General features: G+C 39.3%; 1 protein-coding gene across 1 annotated transcript in view; it reads left to right on the forward strand.

Annotated features, from left to right (window-relative positions):
- Positions 1 to 9,439: 9,439 nt before the first annotated feature.
- The window catches only part of LOC120530197 (putative Polycomb group protein ASXL3), a 262,912-nt gene continuing 253,082 nt past the window's right edge, over positions 9,440 to 19,269 (forward strand). Inside the window, exon 1 of the mRNA XM_039754458.1 lies at positions 9,440 to 9,654. Within this exon, the coding sequence (XP_039610392.1) occupies positions 9,601 to 9,654 (54 nt within the window). The 5' untranslated portion in view covers positions 9,440 to 9,600. The remainder of the gene's footprint in view (positions 9,655 to 19,269) is intronic.

The following is a 19,269-nucleotide window of genomic DNA, read 5'->3' on the forward strand; positions in this document are numbered from 1 at the left end:
ACTCCCTCCTCCTCTTCTCCTGACCAGTTCTCTCTTGACAAAAACACTGCCACCCTATGCTCGACTCTGTCCTCCTGTCTTGACAATACTTGTTCTTCCTTTTCCAGGCCTGCTCACGAAAGACCCTCCTGTCCCTGGCTTTCAGAAGCACTCTGCAATCAGCACACCGACCTCATGATAGCCGAAAGGAAATAGAGGAAGTCCAAGTGTCAGATAGACCTGGATAAGTGTCATTCCCTTCTTACAGCATTTTCTTCTGCCACCATCAACACTAAGGTAAAGTCTTATGAGACTAGAATTAACCGTCATACCGACACACATTCTCTGTTTTCTGCTTTTACTTCCCTTTTTAACCCTCCTTCACCTTCTCCCTCAACCTTCTTGTCAGCTGATGACTTTGTCACCTTTATTCAAGAGAGGGTGGCTGTCATCAGCTGTGAGTTCTCACCCTCACTGCCACCCATTATGCCTTCTTCCAAATATCACCCAACGCTCTCCACATTCTCCCCACTCTTTGCCAGTGATGTTTCCAACCTCCTTTTCAATCACACCATTACCCATCCACTTGACCCTATCCCCTCACATTTCCTTTAGGTCATCTCCACCTCACTCATTCCTGCAATTATACACATAATTAACACTTCACTCAGCTCAGGAACATTTCCTACCATCTTCAATCATGCTCTGATAACCATCCATCCATCCATCCATTTTCTAACCCGCTGAATCTGAATAGGGTCACGGGGGTCTGCTGGAGCCAATCCCAGCCAACACAGGGCACAAGGCAGGAACCAATCCTGGGCAGGGTGCCAACCCACCGCAGGACACACACAAACACATCCACACAACAAGCACACACTAGGGCCAATGTAGAATCACCAATCCACCTAACCTGCATGTCTTTGGATTGTGGGAGGAAACTGGAGCGCCCGGAGGAAACCCACGCAGACACAGGGAGAACATGCAAACTCCACGCAGGGAGGACCTGGGAAGTGAACCCGGGTCTCCTAACTGCGAGGCAGCAGCGCTACCACTGCGCCACCGTGCCGCCCGCTCTGATAACCCCACTTCTCAAAAAACAACACTCCATCCATCCCAAATTAACAGTTTCAGGCCTGTCTCTCTACTTCCCTTTCTTTCCAAAACACTTGAATGTGCTGTTTCTAACCAGGTCTCTTCCTTCCTTGTACAGAATGGACTGCTTGATGCCAACCAGTCCGGCTTCAAGAGGAATCACTTAACCGAGATGGTCAACTACTAACAGTGGTCAATCAGAAAAGACTTGCTAGAGCTACCAACATCTCATCAGTCCAGATCCTACAAGATCTCTCTTGTGACTTTGACACAGTCAACCATGACATCCTTCATGCCACCCTCTCTGGCACTGGCTTCACTGGAAATGCTCTCAGATGGTTTGAGTCCTACATCTTGGGCAGATCTTACAGTGTGTCCTGACGAGGAGAATTGTCAAAGGCACACCAGACATGCACAGGTGTACCACAAGGATTGGTGCTGGGTCCTATAATTTTCTTTCTGTAAACCATGTTGTTGGGTTCCATCATCCAATTCCATGGGTTCTCTTATCAGTCCTATTCCGATGATACACAGCTATATCCCTCCGAAGGACAATATGGTATGATGATATGAGCAGGTATCTCTGGATGTCTTACTGATATGTCAACCTTGATGAAGGTCCACCGTCTACAGCTCAATCTAGCAAAAACTGAGCTTCTTGTCATCAGCCAGTCTGTTTAACTCCCCATCTTCCTACAGCTTGGCTCACTGTCACTAACACCTGCCAAGTCTGTACACAACCTCAAGGTGGTGATTGATGAGCAGCTATCTTTTTCTGACCACATTTTGCTGTAAACATCCAAAAGATCAGACATTATCTGACAGAGTATGCAGCACAAATTCTGGTCTAGTCTCTGGTCTTGTCGAATTTGAACTACTGTAACTCACTTCTGGCAGAAGTATCCACATGTGCTATCAAGCTGCTGCAGATGATTCAGAATGCAGAGGTCCGTCTTATATTTAACCAGCCGAGATGGGCACATGTCACTCCTCACTACAGGTCACTACATTAGCTCCTGGAGCTGCACACATTAAGTTCAAATCACTGATGCTTGCCTACAGAGTAATCAACGTGTCAGCACCCGAGTATATGGAGACACTTCTCTGTTACTCAGGTCTGCTGTTGAACAGCATCTGGTGATGGAAACAAGTCGCAATCCATACTCTTTACCTGTGTTGTTCCCAGTTCCTAGTGAAATGGACTACCCATCTCCATCCATACTGCTGACTCCTTCAATGTATTTAAGAAGCAATTGAAAACCCATCAGTTCTGTGAATATCTATCTAATTGATCAAAGAGAAAAAAAAAACTTTTATATTGTTGGCTAATTTGTTGGTTAAATTTAGTTGCTTTAGTGATTATAATCTATGATTGCAAATCATTAGTTATTACATCGTTTCACTTGTGGAAATCAACTTTTGTTACCTGTCCTATTACACTTGCCGATGAAACAGGCCCTAGCCTAATGTTACTCGATTATGTAAGTCATCTGACAAGCAAATAAATGTAAATGTATACATTAGGATTATATTTCTGTGCCTAAAACTGTACAATAATGTCATTGCCTTCATTCATCAGGTTTATTACTGTTGTACTCTGGCCAGTGTCTTGATTGTTTTGCAGTTTGAAATTACTCGAATTGTGTGTTCACTAATATATAGTGAAATGTATGGACAGTTGTTTGTGGTAATAACATGCTTTACTATGTTTGCAAAACTTTAATCCTCTGTGTTAACTCTACAGGGGTGTAGCAGCCACCCAGCCAGGCACACTTTCAAAGGCACACTTGATTTTATTTGGTTTCTTCACTTGTGGGCATGTCACAAGTACACAGCACAGTGTCTGCACAAGCACAACCCAATCCTATACTTTTCTTTTTCTCCTTGTCTGTCACATAAACATTTATACATACAGTACAATATGAAGTGAAATGCTTAGAGTACTAAGATCCTGCTACTGACACTGTGTTACCATGAGCATGTCACTTCACCTACCTGTCCTACTACTGGTAAAAACAAACTAAATTCAATCAATTATATCTAAGTTCTCCTTGGAGAAAAGCATCAGCCAAATAAATAAAATTAAACAAAATGTACAAAAACACTAGAAAGAGATTTCACAAAACCTAACATGTTTTTTTAAACCCAGTTCTCAGCTTTCAATCCTTTTACCTCACTTGTATCTCATGTCTCCTTTTAACCTAAAGCTATTTCTTCTAAGGAAGTTTAAGACAAAACATCTGTGACAAAGTCTATTCTTAAATGAAACATAAATAAGAATATCTGTTAAGTCTCATAAACCAGTTCAACCTTTGAGCAGTAAAATCTTTCTCTAACATAGTATTTATCTTGATTTTCCTAAAATGCATCACAAGCAGTCTAAGAATTGAACTGCTAGTGGAAGGAATTCATGGCATAATGTGACTGATTAGCCTAAACACAGAATACAACTGATTAAAGTGCAAGACGAAGAAGATATTTATATGGCACTTTTCAAAACACTCAAAGCGCTTTACATAGATAAGAGGGGCCACTTGAACCACCACCAATATGCAGCACTCATTGGTTGATGCAACCACAGCCATTCTGCAGCAGTAGACTCACCACACATTAGTTATTAGGTGGTGAAGAGGTAAGAGAGACAGTTAGCCAGTTAGAGATGGGGGATGATTAGGAGAACAGAATGACTAGGCTGTGATGGCAATTTAGCTAGGACATCTGGAAACACCCTTACAAAAGATGCCCAGTGATTCTTTATGACCACCGAGAGTCAGGACCTCAGTTTTCTATCTTATCCGAAGGATGGTGCCATTTTTGCAGCACTGTGTCCATGTCCCTGCACTGGGGCATTGGGGTCCATATTCAAACCACTGGGTAAACTGTGGCTGACCAGTGCCAAAATATGAGGAATATAAATAGAGATCAATTGTTTCAATTTAAACAAGCAGGGACTGGGGACAACTATATAATTTTATGAAGAAATTAACTGAATTAAGATCTATTAAGTTAGTAGGCACAGATGGAAGCTTTTTAAGAGTATAATTAAACACAAATGCTATGAGTATTTCTGCAGACAGGGATTTCTGAAAGCATTGAAAACACACCATTTATCTTGTACTGTAGATAGCATATTGGTGTCTACATAGTGTTTGTATGTTGTTTGTATGTTTTTTTCTTTGTTCAGATTAGTTTCCTTCCACAATTTAAACAGTGGGATACAATCATACCTCTAAATTGTCCCAGTATGAGTTTAGATGTGCTTTTTAGTGGGTCAGAATCGTCAAATACTAGGAAAGACTAATCAGCCTGTAGTAAAAAGCAGTTAAGAAAGTAAATGGACCCAAAGAGTAAAGGAAAAAGAAACTTCTTGTACTGTACACTAAATGTTACAAAACTATAAAGACTTTTTTCAGCAAACACTGATGATATTATGACTAAACTGGAAAAACATGCACAATAATCAATACTTTAATTTTATCCTGAGTGCCGCTGTGTTGTAGCAATACTGCTCAGAGATCTTCAGTTCTTCTTGGTCTAGACTGTCATCTGTAAATAGTTTGACTATTTTTCATGGGGTTTCCTCATTGGTCACTGGTTTCCCTTAACAGTTAAAAACATGCTGTTATTTTGACTAGGAAAACAAATCTGGCCAGTGTATGGGGGTGTCTTTGAGTGGCCAGCAATAGATTTGTATCTCTCCCACATGTGCTTCCTCTGTTTCACCACTACTGCTGCTTGAAAAGATTCCTGCCCCAAATCATTCTGTAATGGAATTATCTACTTCAGAAACATTTGCTTGAGGCTAAATTGAAACAGGGTATTTTTGCCGAACCTGATATTACAAAACTGATTTCTGAATAAAAATTTGATGGTATGATGAATGAACAGAATCGTGAGGCTTGGATATCATTCAAAGTTTTTTGGTAACAAAAAAGATCTAAATTATAAAGAAATTGTGAAAAAATGCATTTCTTAAGCTTAAGGAATTAGGTTACAGCTAAGTCTCAAAGTTCAACTTTTGGATTTGCATATAGAAGTTTTCTGTGGAAATCTCTGAGTCTTGAGTGAAGAGAAGCATGAAAGATTTCATCAGGATATCAGGGACATGGAAAGAAGGAACCAGGGACATTGAAATGTGGACTACTGCTGGATGATTCATAGGGGTGCACTAGACAAAGTGTACAAGCAACTGGCCATCAAAATCTAAGTTTTGGATAACAGGAACTAAGAATTGACAAAAAGTAGAGACGTTATACATACAGTAAGTCAATGAATATGTATTGTTGTTTTGTTTACATACAGTGGGAGAAATAAGCATTTGATCCCCTGCTGAATTTGTAAGTTTGCTCACTTACAAAGAAATGAACAATCTCTTATTTTTATGGTAGTTTAATGGAGAGAGACAGAATATCAAACAAAAATCCAGAAAAACACACTACATAAAAGTTATAAATTGATTTGCATGTTATTGAGAGAAATAAGTATTTAATACCCTACAACCTAGCCAGATTTCTGGCTCCCACAGATTGGCTGTGCACCCATGGGGCACACAGTTTACAATCAATCAATCACAGATACTCCTGATCTCACCTCGTTATGTTTTTAAGTTTCCCAGTGAACATCCAGCCCTGTACATGTGCCTTCTTGAGCGGGATACCTTGCAGGATTACAAGATTTCAATCTATTATGGTATAGTGTGTTACCAAAGATGTTCTTATTGACTGTGGTCCCAACTGCCTTCAGATCATTAACAATCTCCTATCGTGTAGTTTTTATCCCTAACCTTTCTCATAATCTTCCTCAACCCATGAGGCAAGATCTTGCATGGCGCTCCAGACCGAGGGCAATTGATGGTCATTTTATACTTCTTCCATTTCCGAATAAACGGACCATCATCTTGCTGATGGTCTTGTAGACCATTCCAGCCTTGTGCAGGTCAACAATCTTGTCCCTGACATCCTTTGACAGCTCTTTGGTCTTGCCCATGGTGGTGGAGAGGTTGGAATGGAAGACATTGATTCTGTGGACAGGTGTGCTTTATACACATAACGAGTTGAGATCAGGAGTATCTATAATTGATTGATTGATTGTAATCTGTGTTCCACATGGGCACACAGCCAATCTGTGGGAGCCAGAAGCCTGGTTGGGTTGTAGGGGATCAAATACTTATTTCTCTCAATGACATGCAGATCAATTTATAACTTTTATGTAATGTGTTTTTTCTGGATTTTTGGTTGATATTCTGTTTCTCACCATTAAGATGAAACTACCATAAAAATTAGAGACTGTTTATTTCTTTCTAAGTGAGCAAACTTGCAAATTCAGCAGGGGATCAAATACTTATTTCCCCCACTACATATATTTAAAAAATATTAAATTAACTAAATATTTTCATGTTAAAATGGTTTAGAGCAATATTATATTCATAAATAAATTGTGTCATTTGTTAAATTTTAATTAATCTTTTTCCAATTTTTTTACTTAAATGTAATGAGATGGAAACATTCTTATTATATTGCTTTATTGTGTTCATGAATACAAATAAAAATAACCATTCACATTTTTTTAGTTTATCTATAATACAATTGATGCAGGTTGGCACAGTGGTGCTGTGCTGGCTGCCTCGCATAACTAAAGTCATATGTTGGAATCTTGGCACTTTCAGTTGAGTTTGCACGTGTGTGCATGTGCTTTTTGTTTTTTGGATAACACTCTTTTCCCACCACAACCAGAGATACATATTGATTAATTTTGAAAACAATTCTTTAACAATTTAAAATTACTACTGTTATGAGGGGGCTGGGAGGTCTCATGGTCTGGAACCCCTGCAGATTTTATTTTTTCTCTCCAGCCGTCTGGAGTTTTTTTGTTTTTTCTGTCCTCCCTGGCCATCAGACCTTACTCTTATTCTATGTTAATTAGTGTTGTCTTATTTTAATTGTTACTTTGTCTTTTTTTCTCTTTTCTTCATCATAGATAGATAGATAGATAGATAGATAGATAGATAGATAGATAGATAGATAGATAGATAGATAGATAGATATCATGTCAATCTTAACAATTTCCGGCCTATTTCCCGCTTACCTTTTCTGTCAAAATTTCTTGAGTGTGTTGCAGCTTCCCAATCACTAATTACTTAACCACTAATAATTTGATGGAACCCTTTCAGTCTGGTTTCAGGGCGCGGCACAGCTGTGAAACTGCTCTGCTATGGGTAACCAATGATTTGCTTATGGCAGCAGACTCTGGACAAATCAGCATATTAATTCTATTAGACCCCAGTGCAGTATTTGACACTCAGGTCAGACATGACATTCTACTGTCCAGAATGGAGAACATGCTGGGTATCTCTGGCACTGCCCTCCAGTGGTTCAAGTCCTATCTGAGTGATAGGCAAGAGTTTTTTAATCTTGGCAACAGCATATCCAGCTCGGCGCCAGTCACACAAGGAGTTTCTCAGGGCTCTGTCCTCGGCCCTCTTCTCTTCTGTATTTATATGCTTCCCCTTGGCCATATCATTCGTAGCTATGGACTGGGCTATCATTTTTATGCAGACGAAACTCAACTCTACTTCAATGTTAAAAGTGGAACTTCATCAGAGCTTTCTCAGCTCACAACCTGCCTTAGTGAAATTAAAACCTGGATGGAGCAGAACTCCTTAAAATTAAATTGAAACAAAACTGAACTCCTACAAATTGGGACTAAAATGCAGCTTAATAAAATGAGCTCTTTCCCAGTCCATCTTGGCGGTGATCTCATCAGACCTGCCTCTACTGCAAAGAATCTTGGTGTCATTTTTGATTCCTCCCTTTCTTACTCCACCCACATAAATCACATTAAGAAACTTTCTTACTTTCACCTCCGTAACATATCCTGTGTTCGCTCCTTCCTCTCCTTTTCTAATGCTGAGAAACTTGTCCATGCTTTTATCACATCATGCATCGATTATTGTAACTTGCTGTTGGCAGGTGCCTCTTCTAATCTTATATCACAGCTCCAGCTTATTCAAAACTTGGCCGCAAGAGTCCTTACTCGAACCAGCAGCAGTAAGCACATCACACCCATCCCGCTCCGTCTTCACTGGCTCCCTGTGTCTTACAGAATCGAATAAAAAATCCTACTAATAACCTACAAAGCCTTAAATAACCTTGCACCAAACTACATCAGTGACCTTCTCCATCACTATGTGCCTGCTTACCCACTAAGGTCCTCTGATTCTGACAATCTTGTTGTGCCTCACACTAATCTACACTCCATGGGTGACAGGGCCTTCAGCTGTATAGCGCCCAGACTCTGGAATGACCTACCAAAATTAATCAGGTCAGCTGACTCCATGAATTCTTTTAAAAAACAACTTAAAACTCATCCGTTCAGGAAGGCTTTTAGCTCTACTTGACTTAATTACCCTTCTCTCAGTTTACATCTCTGTCAAGATGCTCATATAACCTGTATGTGTGTGTGCTAGACCATCAATTATGTTGTCTGTTAGACTTTTCTCTGAATTTACTGTCTTAATCTTCTTTATTTATTTATTTGGTTTGTACAATGCTATATACTGTATACCCTGCTATTCTCTCTAAAACTCTGTGAAGTGCCTTGATCATGGGAAAGGCACTATATAAATAAAATGTATTATTATTATTATGTAAAGCACTTTGAGCTACATTATTTGTATAAAAATGTGCTATATAAAAAAATGTAGATACTGCACATACTTGACTGTAGTCTGACGTCTTTTAAGATCTTCTGACTGTGAATATTAAGTGTTAAATTATTGAATTCATTGTCTTATTTTATAATTGTTCTCAGATTTCTTTGAAAAGAATGTAAAAAGTGTTACTTTAATTAACTAAATGCTTTGTTTTATAATTATTGTCTATTTCTTTGAAGATCAATGAATATAAAAAGTGTTACTTTATTAAACTAACTTTATGGAATTCACAGCCTCGCTTTATATGTGCCTTTCATGGATTTGAATAACTACATCCAGTCTCTTGACTATTTTTTCGTAAGATACAGCATTTTTAGAAGTGTTAGAAAGTTTGCTCTGAACACGAAACCTTCCAGCTTTCTGGAATTTTAAAGCAGAACTGTAAGGCATCGTATTACACAACATGCGATGTCAAAGCAGCGGACAGAGGCCCAGTTACCCGTTCTGGGAAAGTCACCTCACATCTTCCTTGCGAACGTGGAGCGCAGAGACTTTGAAGAGTAGGCAGCGCACAGCGGAGCGCCAAAGGCTTTACGTGACGGCGGCGCCTACCCCTTTAAGAGCACAACGCTCCTTTGTCGTCCTCTCGCGCTGGCGCAGGACGTGGTCCTCGCGAGAGCACGCCCGTGTGTAGTGAGAATGTTGTCTGTTTCCCCGGGTGACGTCAGGGCGTATTGTTGTTCCCAGCTGTCAGCTGCTGCAGTAAGATCCCGGGGACGGTATTGTGTGTGTCAGTATGTCAGTGTGTCATTGTCTCCGTGTCCCTGCTGTCTAAAACCTCACCCACACCGCGGCTTTCCCCATGAAATTCAGAGATGAAGGACAAACGGAAGAAGAAGGATCGCACCTGGGCAGAAGCTGCCCGTTTGGTGAGCATTAGCTTTTCGGGGAACGTGTCAGTGTGAGAGCGATGCTGATGCTTTACTATCCAAAAGTCAGGTCAGCGTTACTCACTTACGCGCAGAGCAGAAGGAGGAGGAGGGGTGGTGGAGCGTTTCAGAAAAAAGAGATAGGGGGTTTTCTTGTGGTTTTCGGCGTTGGTTTTTCCGTTTAGAGAGCAAACAAAAAAGAAGCAGTGGGACTCCTTTTCTCCCCCTCCTCCGATCACCAACGTGCAGCTACTGCTTTGCTCCGAACGGGGATCGCGATCGGAACGAATTTCCAGTATTCTCGCTTTCTTGGCTTTAGTTGAAATTCGACCCGTGTAGTGCTTGATTACGCATGTTAGAGAAATCTTTCAGGGTGGATTAGGGCTCACTTTTTTTCGCTTTGCGTTAGTTGCAACCTCAGACGAGCCTGGCGATTGTCGCGCACGCCGATTGAATGGAGTGCAGCGAGGGGCTCGCTCGGTTTCTTTTCTCTGGTTCCCAAATCTGGCTACGTGAGATCGCGCACTGCTTTTGCGTGCAGATCCTCTTACAAAACCCATTTATTTACTGACAACCACCCGATTAGCGCACTCTCTGTATTTTACGTAAAATATACTTTGAACATGTACGTATTAGAATTCAAATGTATGCTTTGATTTTGTGCAAAACGTTTTGTTTACCATTGGCTATTCCCTTTGTTAATTGACTTTTTCCCACTTTCTCGGATCGCATACATGCAAGCATTTCAGTAGTAGTTTAAAAGTGGGCATTCATGTAAGAAATGTTTACAGCTTTGTAGAAAATTATTTCTATTGTGTACATTGTTTGACGAATGTAAACTTAAGAAGCAATGAATCTTTTTTTTTTTACAAACTTTGAAATCCTAACCGTTTGCATGGCCCGCGTTGTAGTTATTTTGCAGTAATTCGATAGCTTTATAATACGGTGTTAATACAGTAAGTTAACAGGGTATTTAAATGGTGCTTTTGCTGTGTCTTAAGATTGTGCTCTCTATTAATGGGGATGCATAGAACAGAGAGCAATTGATTGATTAATATTATCTCTTGGATGCTTGAGTAATACTATTATTGACACTTGGTTAATAAAAGCTTCAAATCAATAAAGACCATTGGTTCATAATGAGCAGATATTAGTCAAACAATAAACACGTGCAAAATTTTTAATACATTAAAGTAATACTAAATTGTATTTTTAATGTTACCCCGTGTGACTGAGGAAAAAGTTTATTCTCATGTTTTTGTGGCGATAGGACATAACAAAGTTTCTGAGAGAATGGGAGCCAATAATGACCGACGCTGGACATCGCACATGATGTGAAAAACATCAATGAAAAGAAACAAAAAAAAAAGACCTTTCTTTGCATATTCTACATTATGCTGAAAACATGCAAAACACATGCCCTTTTTGCTAAAAAACTGATAAATATACCACTTCTGGAAAAACGCTCTTGTGAACAAAAATGGAACACGCTTGGATGTGAAAGGGCATCTAAACTGTAGACCTGCCTCCTGTTATATTTATATTCATATAGGCAATTGGAGTCCCTCTCAGTGTTGCCAGGTTCATGGTATTCTTCCCAATTGGGCTATTGTCATCTGTGAGGAAAAATGGGCTTTTGCAGATTGTGTTTTTGGGCTACTTTTTTTTACACAAATGCAGTATTCTGGGATATTTTATAACCCCTTCCCCAATTAATATTTACCATGTTTTTCATCCATCTGGCACCCTCTGATATTTGCATTGTATTATATTGTTTACTATTCTAACATCCCCTTCACCTTGTTGTGTGATGATATATAACCATTCTATCACTTTGAACTATCTCAAAGTGGGACCCCTCTCCGACAGCAGGCTGTGGTATATACCTAACCCTCTCTCTTTGACACTGCCGGCCACTTTCTGGTGTGTCATTTTGTCTACTTCAGGTATTGGGCTATTTTTTGGGCAACTTTTCTATTTTTAAGCAGTCACTAGGCTATACAAGTTTTAGGAATTTGGCAACCCTGCTCAGGATTATTTAGCGTCTGTCTCTGAAACTGCATGGGTGACTTGACCTTCTGTATGTTAAAGCATCTTGGATATGCACAAGTCAGAGGCTTATTCTTTCTCTAAAAATATTTTCACTCACTTTTCTTTTAACTTTTAAATTTTAGTTATGTTTCAGTGCACACTTTATTAATATTACGATGAATGAATAAAATGGTGGGGAGATAGGTCTCCAGTTCCTACGCTAAATTGTGCCTGAGTGCATTCCATTTGAGTTCACAAGAGTACTTTACCAGAAGTGGTTTATTTAACCATGTTTTAATAAAAATCCATGGGAATGGGACATTGTTAACATACAACCGAATGATTTAACATTATATGGCAGAGTCGAATTCAGATTTGGAAGCAATTATTGGGTTACTGGAGTCATAGTAGGAGTTGATAACAATGTGCCGACTCCAACTCTGACTTCATGTAAAATGTAATATAATGTTTTAAAATTTTTAAATTCTTATATGGTAATTCCGTTAAACTATTTTTTCTTTTCAGGGTACATTTTAATTTACATTTTTTTCAAATTTCAAAATATTACATATTTATGGAAGTTTATACCCCATTCACCAATTCATAATGGCAAAAAGATTGTCCAGCATTGGTCACAATAGTCGTCTATTCTATCAGAAATTTTTTTATCTATGATCTTCATGAAAACAAGAGATTACATTTTTTCTTGGCCATCTCTATGAATTACATGGAGTAAGTAACATATAAAATATTGTATTTAGGTGGAGTATTCCTTTAAGGTGAGCGGAATACAAAACAGTGTTGCTCAGCATAACCCATTTCCATTCTGAAAGCGCTTTATTTTATTAAGCACCATTCCAATTCACTTTCCAAGCGTGCAGGATTTTTAAATCATTTTCTTATATACAGTTTAACCTTTTCTAGGGCCAAACAGTGAGTCAGTATTGGGAATTAATCTGGCACCCACTTCCCTTACAGACGAAACGCTTATCCGCTAGATAACACTATCTACCTGTTTTTTTGGTTTTCTTAATTGTTCCACAAAAACAATGCTTCCCTGGGTCACAATTGTTACTTTTCCAGACTTTTTGAATGATTTTTTGTAATCATAGAGTTTTTTGTATAAATCGTTTCTGCCTTTTGTAAATCATACAACTTTAGCCCTTGTCTTCCTTTTTTCATGTGTAGTATTGGAGAGAAGAATCTTTTGTGACTGTAGCTGTTATTAACAATAAAGTCTCCTACCTTCAGGGCATGACCAGTGTTTTCCAAGAGGGGAAAAAATAAAAAAAAGTTGTCCCTTGTTTTTTCTTCCTTTATAGCATTTATCTTTTTACTGTGGGAAAACCTACATTTCATTGAGGAAATTTATACCAATATAATAAGATCTTCCACAAAGAGAGATCTCCAGACTTGAGTTCAAGGTATGAGTCGATGGTATTGACAAAATATGCACATCTCGGTATAATGAAAAATTATTATTATTATTATTATTATTTTTATTTTATTAGTTTTATTGTAGTCATTCCATGCAAATAGATCAATTTTTACAAAAAAAAAATAGGATGAAAACAACTTAACCCCCACCCCTAAGAAAGAGAGCATGGCCAATGGAGTAAAACTTAAAGCTTGTAAACATACCTAAATTGATTAGTTTAAAAGGGCAATAGAGATGAATGGAGAAGAAAAAGAAATGCGGAAAGAACTGCTTCCTCGGTGCTTTAAGAGCTTATTCTAAAATATTATTGATTAGTTCCTGCCAGGTTTTGAAAAAAATTCTGTACCAATCCTCTAACTGAAAATGAAATGAAAAATTATGATTTCAGAGGATATGTGTGTAGTGTATTTGCATATCTTTGAAATGAATTATTTTTTTAACAAATAATACTTGTTAATGATTCATTTTGCACATAATCACCCCTTTTGTCTGTCAAAAAGGTTGTAAACTCTCTGCTACTCAATTGAACTTGATAGCAAGTATTCACCTCTCTACTTTGAACTGAAGAAAGCACAACTTCTTCACACTCAATCCCTTATGCTGCTACTGTCAAGCAGAAAAAAGATCCTCCCAACCTCTCTTCCTGTTTCAAATCATCTGTTTTATGCATACATGCATTGGGAAGCATGTTTAATGCAATGCATAGTTGCACTGGCCAGAGGCAGCATTGACCTTCCAATCAAGATGAACTGTACACTGCTCAGGAGTTGTCTCCCTTATTACACAAATTCAGAGAGACAGCACATTTGAGACACTAATACCCCAGCATTTTCCATTTCTTTTTGCATGCACAGACTTGCATGTTTTGTGATAAGACATGTTTTACATTGAAACAATTTTGTTAATTGTCCACTAATTTATAGCATATTGGTAAAACTTTTTTTTTTTTTTAAATCCATACGACAAGAAGAATTTTATCTGGTATAACGGATCCTCTGGTTATTGGCCACTCCTTTCTCAAGTGTTTTGATACAATAGCTTAGTAGCATGACCTTAGTGAATAAGGTGTTTAGTTTAGGTTTGTTGCAGGTCGAAAAGAAATGTATTGATTTCATGGTGTTGGTACTGATTTAGATTATTGTGTCCACTTTGGCTAACATACACAGTTTATTTTGTGTGGAAAGGATATATAGATGTATTTAAATGACTTTATATAAAACCAAAATTCTGTCTTTTTGTCACTGTGTCTGACATTTTGCAACACCTCTAGCAGTTCAAACGAGGCATACTAACTAAATAACATTATCATAACATTGTGTGGCAATCCTAAAAGAAGTCAACATGTTCAGCCTGGCTCCTTGCTTCCAAGGTAGCCCAGCATGCAGTATGTCCAGATAGACAGATAGTTAGATAATTTATTAATCTCAAGTGGAAATTCACATACTCCAGCAGCAGCATACTGGTAAAGAACAATATTAAATTAAAGAGTGATAACAATGAAGGTATAACAGACAGACAATAACTTTGTATAATGTTAACGTTTACCCCCCGGGTGGAATTGAAGAGTCGCATGGTGTGGGGGAGGAACGATCTCCTCAGTCTGTCAGTGGAGCAGGATGGTGACAGCGGTCTGTTGCTGAAGCTGCTGCTCTGTCTGGAGATGATCCTGTTCAGTGGATGCAGTGAATTCTCCATGGTTGACAGGAGTCTGCTCAGCGCCCGTCACTCTGCCACGGATGTCAAACTGTCCAGCTCCGTGCCTACAACAGACTCTGCCTTCCTCACCAGTTTGTCCAGGCGTGAGGCATCCTTCTTCTTTATGCTGCCTCCCCAGCACACCACTGCTTAGAAGAGGGCGCTCACCACAACCGTCTGATAGAACATCTGCAGCATGTTATTGCTGATGTTGAAGGACGCCAGCCTTCTAAGCAAGTATAGTTGGCTCTGTCATTTCTTACACAGAGCATCAGTATAGGCAGTCCAGTCCAATTTATCATCCAGCTGCACTCCCAGGTATTTATAGGTCTGCACCCTCTGCACACAGTCACCTCTGATGATCATGGGGTCCATGAGAGGCCTAAAATCCACCACCACCTTCCAAGACATAGCAATGACATAATACTGGCATAAATGCATTTGGTTACAAAACAAAATGGTAGATTTTTTTTCGTATTATCTCACTATTATATTAAGGAACTTGTGTGAATCTTGTGTGATTTGGGCTATACAAAAATAAACTGTATTGTACTGTATTATAAATCTGAATTTGATTTGCAGTAGTAGTCTGAATTTGACGCATATTGAAATCAGCTGGCGACAAAGATGATTTTAATACAGTACAAGGATACTTGACATGTAGCATAAACTATCAGTGATTCTGCCTTAAAATGAAAAAAGAAATACCACCCATAGTTATAATGGCACTCACATGGCCAAAAAAATCATTCTGGTTTCAGCAACTCTGACTGTTTTATTGAGCCTAAACTTGATACGTGTCCCAGTGTTGAATGCTGTCGAAATGATCATTGATTGTTCTGTCATATAGAATACTTCTACGTGCAGAATGTGACTAATGGCCAACCATTGTATTAGATCTTCTTCTTTAATTATTTTGCAAATAATGTTTCCTAGTAAACTTTTTGTGTGGCAAAGTCTATTATGTGTTATATGTTGTCCTTGAACAGGCCAGAGTTTCTGTTAAATTGTAATCAGTTGTAGAAGTGGAATGTTCTTACCCAGGATTTACCCTTGCTCATTATTTCTCTATTTTTGATGACATCTGTAATAGCTAGTTATCGATACAATATATGGAAATGTGAGGCATATTATGGTGTGCAGCTGTGGCCGATATTTCTCTGTATGTAGACAAAGATGTGGGCACTGTGAATTATAACATGTAGAACTAATTGTTTCTATTATTAAAAAAAATCTTTGGAGGGAGATTAGGGAGATGAGACATGATCTTCTCAGAAGACAATTTGAAGTCCCACAAGAGACTGTTTAACTTGCTCCCAGCTCTTAAAACAATGACAAGCAAAACACGCAGCTCGCCAGCAGCAGAAACCCAGCAGATGATCCGACCGCTTCTCCTTGCGTGCGTTCAGCCACCCTGACCCCCCCTTCATAACACAAGCGGCAGAGATGCGAAGTGGCAAAAGGACAGCTGCTGTACAGACTTTAAAATGATCAACGGACAACACGACAGCAGCAACAGCAGCAACAGCAGCAGAAAGACAGCAGATAATCCAATTGGCATCTCCTTAGCATGTGTTCAGCCGCTACCCCCATCCCTCCCTGACAGCACAAGTAGCGTTAGGGCTCATTTATACTTCACGCTCAGAACGCGTACGCGCCCGCATCATGGCTGCCACGCGCTCCCAGCGTTCATTTCACGCGTCCTCTGAGCAGGTCCTCGGAAATTAACGCGACGCGCGGCGCGAAGTTGCAGTACCAGCAAAAAGTCGGGGGGCGCAGTGCGCTAAAAGTCAGAACGTGACGTCAGAGTCTCTGTTTACTATCTACATGTGACAGCAAGCCTCTATGGGGATCCTTCGGGGATCGATGTGCGCACTTTGCTGTCTGATGAATGGCTCAAATACAGCGCTATACATTATGTAGCTGATGTGAAGTTGCAAAAAAAAATAAAAAAAGAGACGGCACAAAAGATGGTATGTGAGACTTTTAAAATGTATCGTGTCATTTATATATGTCTTTTTTATTTTTTAATTTTTGCAACTTAACAACAGCAACATAATGTATAGCGTTATATTTGAGCCACTGAGAAAAAAATAAAGGACACAGTGAAAACGTGTATTTTGTGATTAAAGTGGAAATTTCGGCTTTAATCTCGAAATGTCCACTTTAACCTCGTAGTTTACTTTATCATTAAAGCAGACGGTCGTAAACGTCATCCCAGTTTTTAATTGCTACGAGCTTCTTGGACCTGACAGCAGGTAAAGTAAAACAATAAAAAATAGATGGCACAAAAGATGGTATGTGAAACTTTTAAAATGTATCGTGTCATTACGATCGGGAATATGCGACGCTTGAATATAAAAGCACCACAAATGCATGTGTATGTCGGCATTTTGCTTCAGCAGCGGAAAGCAGCAATAGATCGCCAAACAGAACAAATTAAATGTATGATATTCCAACTCTCTGCACATTTAGAATCTTTAGATTTATACTTGATATCACTTTCATGATGAAATGCATTAAAATGTGTATGTTACATTTTACATATAATTTCATTTAAATAATGAATACTGTTAATAAATACACACAAGGGGGAATAATTACAATTCCTTCCAAAGATATGCAGATTTGGGGATTTGGTGCCGCTAAAATGATGCTAGTGTATGTGTGTGCTTGTATTCACCTTGCGATGAGCTGAGACCTCGTCAAGGGACTGTTTCTCACTCGTGCCCAATGCTTCCTGGAATGGACACATACATCCCTGGATTTATGGATTTAATCAATAAACATCCTTTTCAGAGATATTGCGGTAAGGTGTTATCGGATTTTAATAGGTGTTTTAGGCAATTCACAACACAGAGAAGCTGAACCTGTTCTCACCGCGATAATATCTCGCACTGCCACCTGGTGGATTCCTCCAGATTTACGTAAATACGCGCGCGAGTATAAACACTACAATGCTTGCGTAGCAGGAGCGTCCGCTGCAGCATGCGTCGCGTCGCGTGAAGTATAACTCCGGCCTTATACGTCCTGCAAGAAAGAGATTTAACCACGCCTGGGGCCAGAAATAAAGGACAAGTATTTTTTTTACAACGTCACGTGAGACAAGGCAGTGAGACATCATTTAAAACAAGTCCATGGACATCTAACCTAGCAGTTTTTGGATTGCTGTTGGCAGACACACTTTATGTGCTCCCAGTTTTTAAAACAACGACAATCGACAAGCAGAACACGCAGCTCACCAGCAGCAGAAAGCAAGCAGATTAACCGACTGCTTCTCCTTAATGTGCGTTCAGCCGCACCCCCTTCACAACGCGAGCAGCATTATATGTCCTGCGAAAAAGAGATGTAGCCACACTCGGGCTGTAAATAAAGGACAAGTATTGTTTTTACAAAAGTTGTAAAGTAAAAGTGAAAATAATGCATATGCAACAATTGCCATGAAACTAACAATCTTTTTCAATTTTATATCCGGTAAACCAAACCCAGGGGTTGGTGAGTGAAGTGAGCAGGGGGCAGAGCCCCCTAGTTTTCCAAATTACCATGCTGAGGTGCCATTGCTTTTTTTGACATACTGGCATATACAACTTTCAGGCTGAGTGAGATGTACCTGTGATCTTTGCAAATTGCTCCCTAAAATGTAATTATAAATAACCTATATTTACCCTTATGTCAAGTGCTGTTATGCTTGTTGTGATAATATTACATTTCAGGACATTTTTGTTTTGGTTTATTTGTTGCATAATATGCTGTGGTAGCACTGCTGTCTCACAGTAAGGAGACCAGGTCTTCTTTCTGTGGAGTTTTTATTTTCTCTCTGTGACCATGTGGGTGCATTCTGGGTGGTCCGGTTTCCTCCCACAGTCCAAAGATATGCAGGTTAGGTAGACTGGCTATGCTAAATTGGTATTAGTGTGTGTGTGGTATGTGCATGTGTTCACCCTATGATGGACTGGTGCCCTGTTCAGGGATTGTTCCATCCTTGTGCCCGATGCATGTTGGGGTATGCTCCAGGCTTCTTTGACTCTGCTCACTATTAAGCATGTTTAAGTGGGTGGTATGATGTAATAAAGCTGTCACAAGAATGTCCCAATTGGAATGTTCAAATTCAAATTTTTTTTAAAGCCTTTTTTGAATTCAGTAACTGACATTCATTTATTAAGAAAAGGTTATTGGTGTTTCCTCAGATTAATTTTGGCATTGTGTTACTATTTATATATACAGGTACTATATAAATATTGTGGTTAGTTTTTAGATCCCTTTTGTACCTCTATTCCATGATCAACATTTTCATAATGTTGAACTAGGGGGCTTCGCCCCCTGCTCGCTTTGCTCGCCAACCCCCCTGGCCTGTGCTATGCGGCAGCCTCTTCGCGCCTCTGCCGCTTGCGTACGTGGATATATATTTGATCTCCTTTCGGTGTTCCGTTATTTCACCTAGTAATCATTTC

Source organism: Polypterus senegalus, chromosome 5 (assembly GCF_016835505.1).
Source record: "Polypterus senegalus isolate Bchr_013 chromosome 5, ASM1683550v1, whole genome shotgun sequence".
Lineage (NCBI taxonomy): Eukaryota > Metazoa > Chordata > Cladistia > Polypteriformes > Polypteridae > Polypterus > Polypterus senegalus.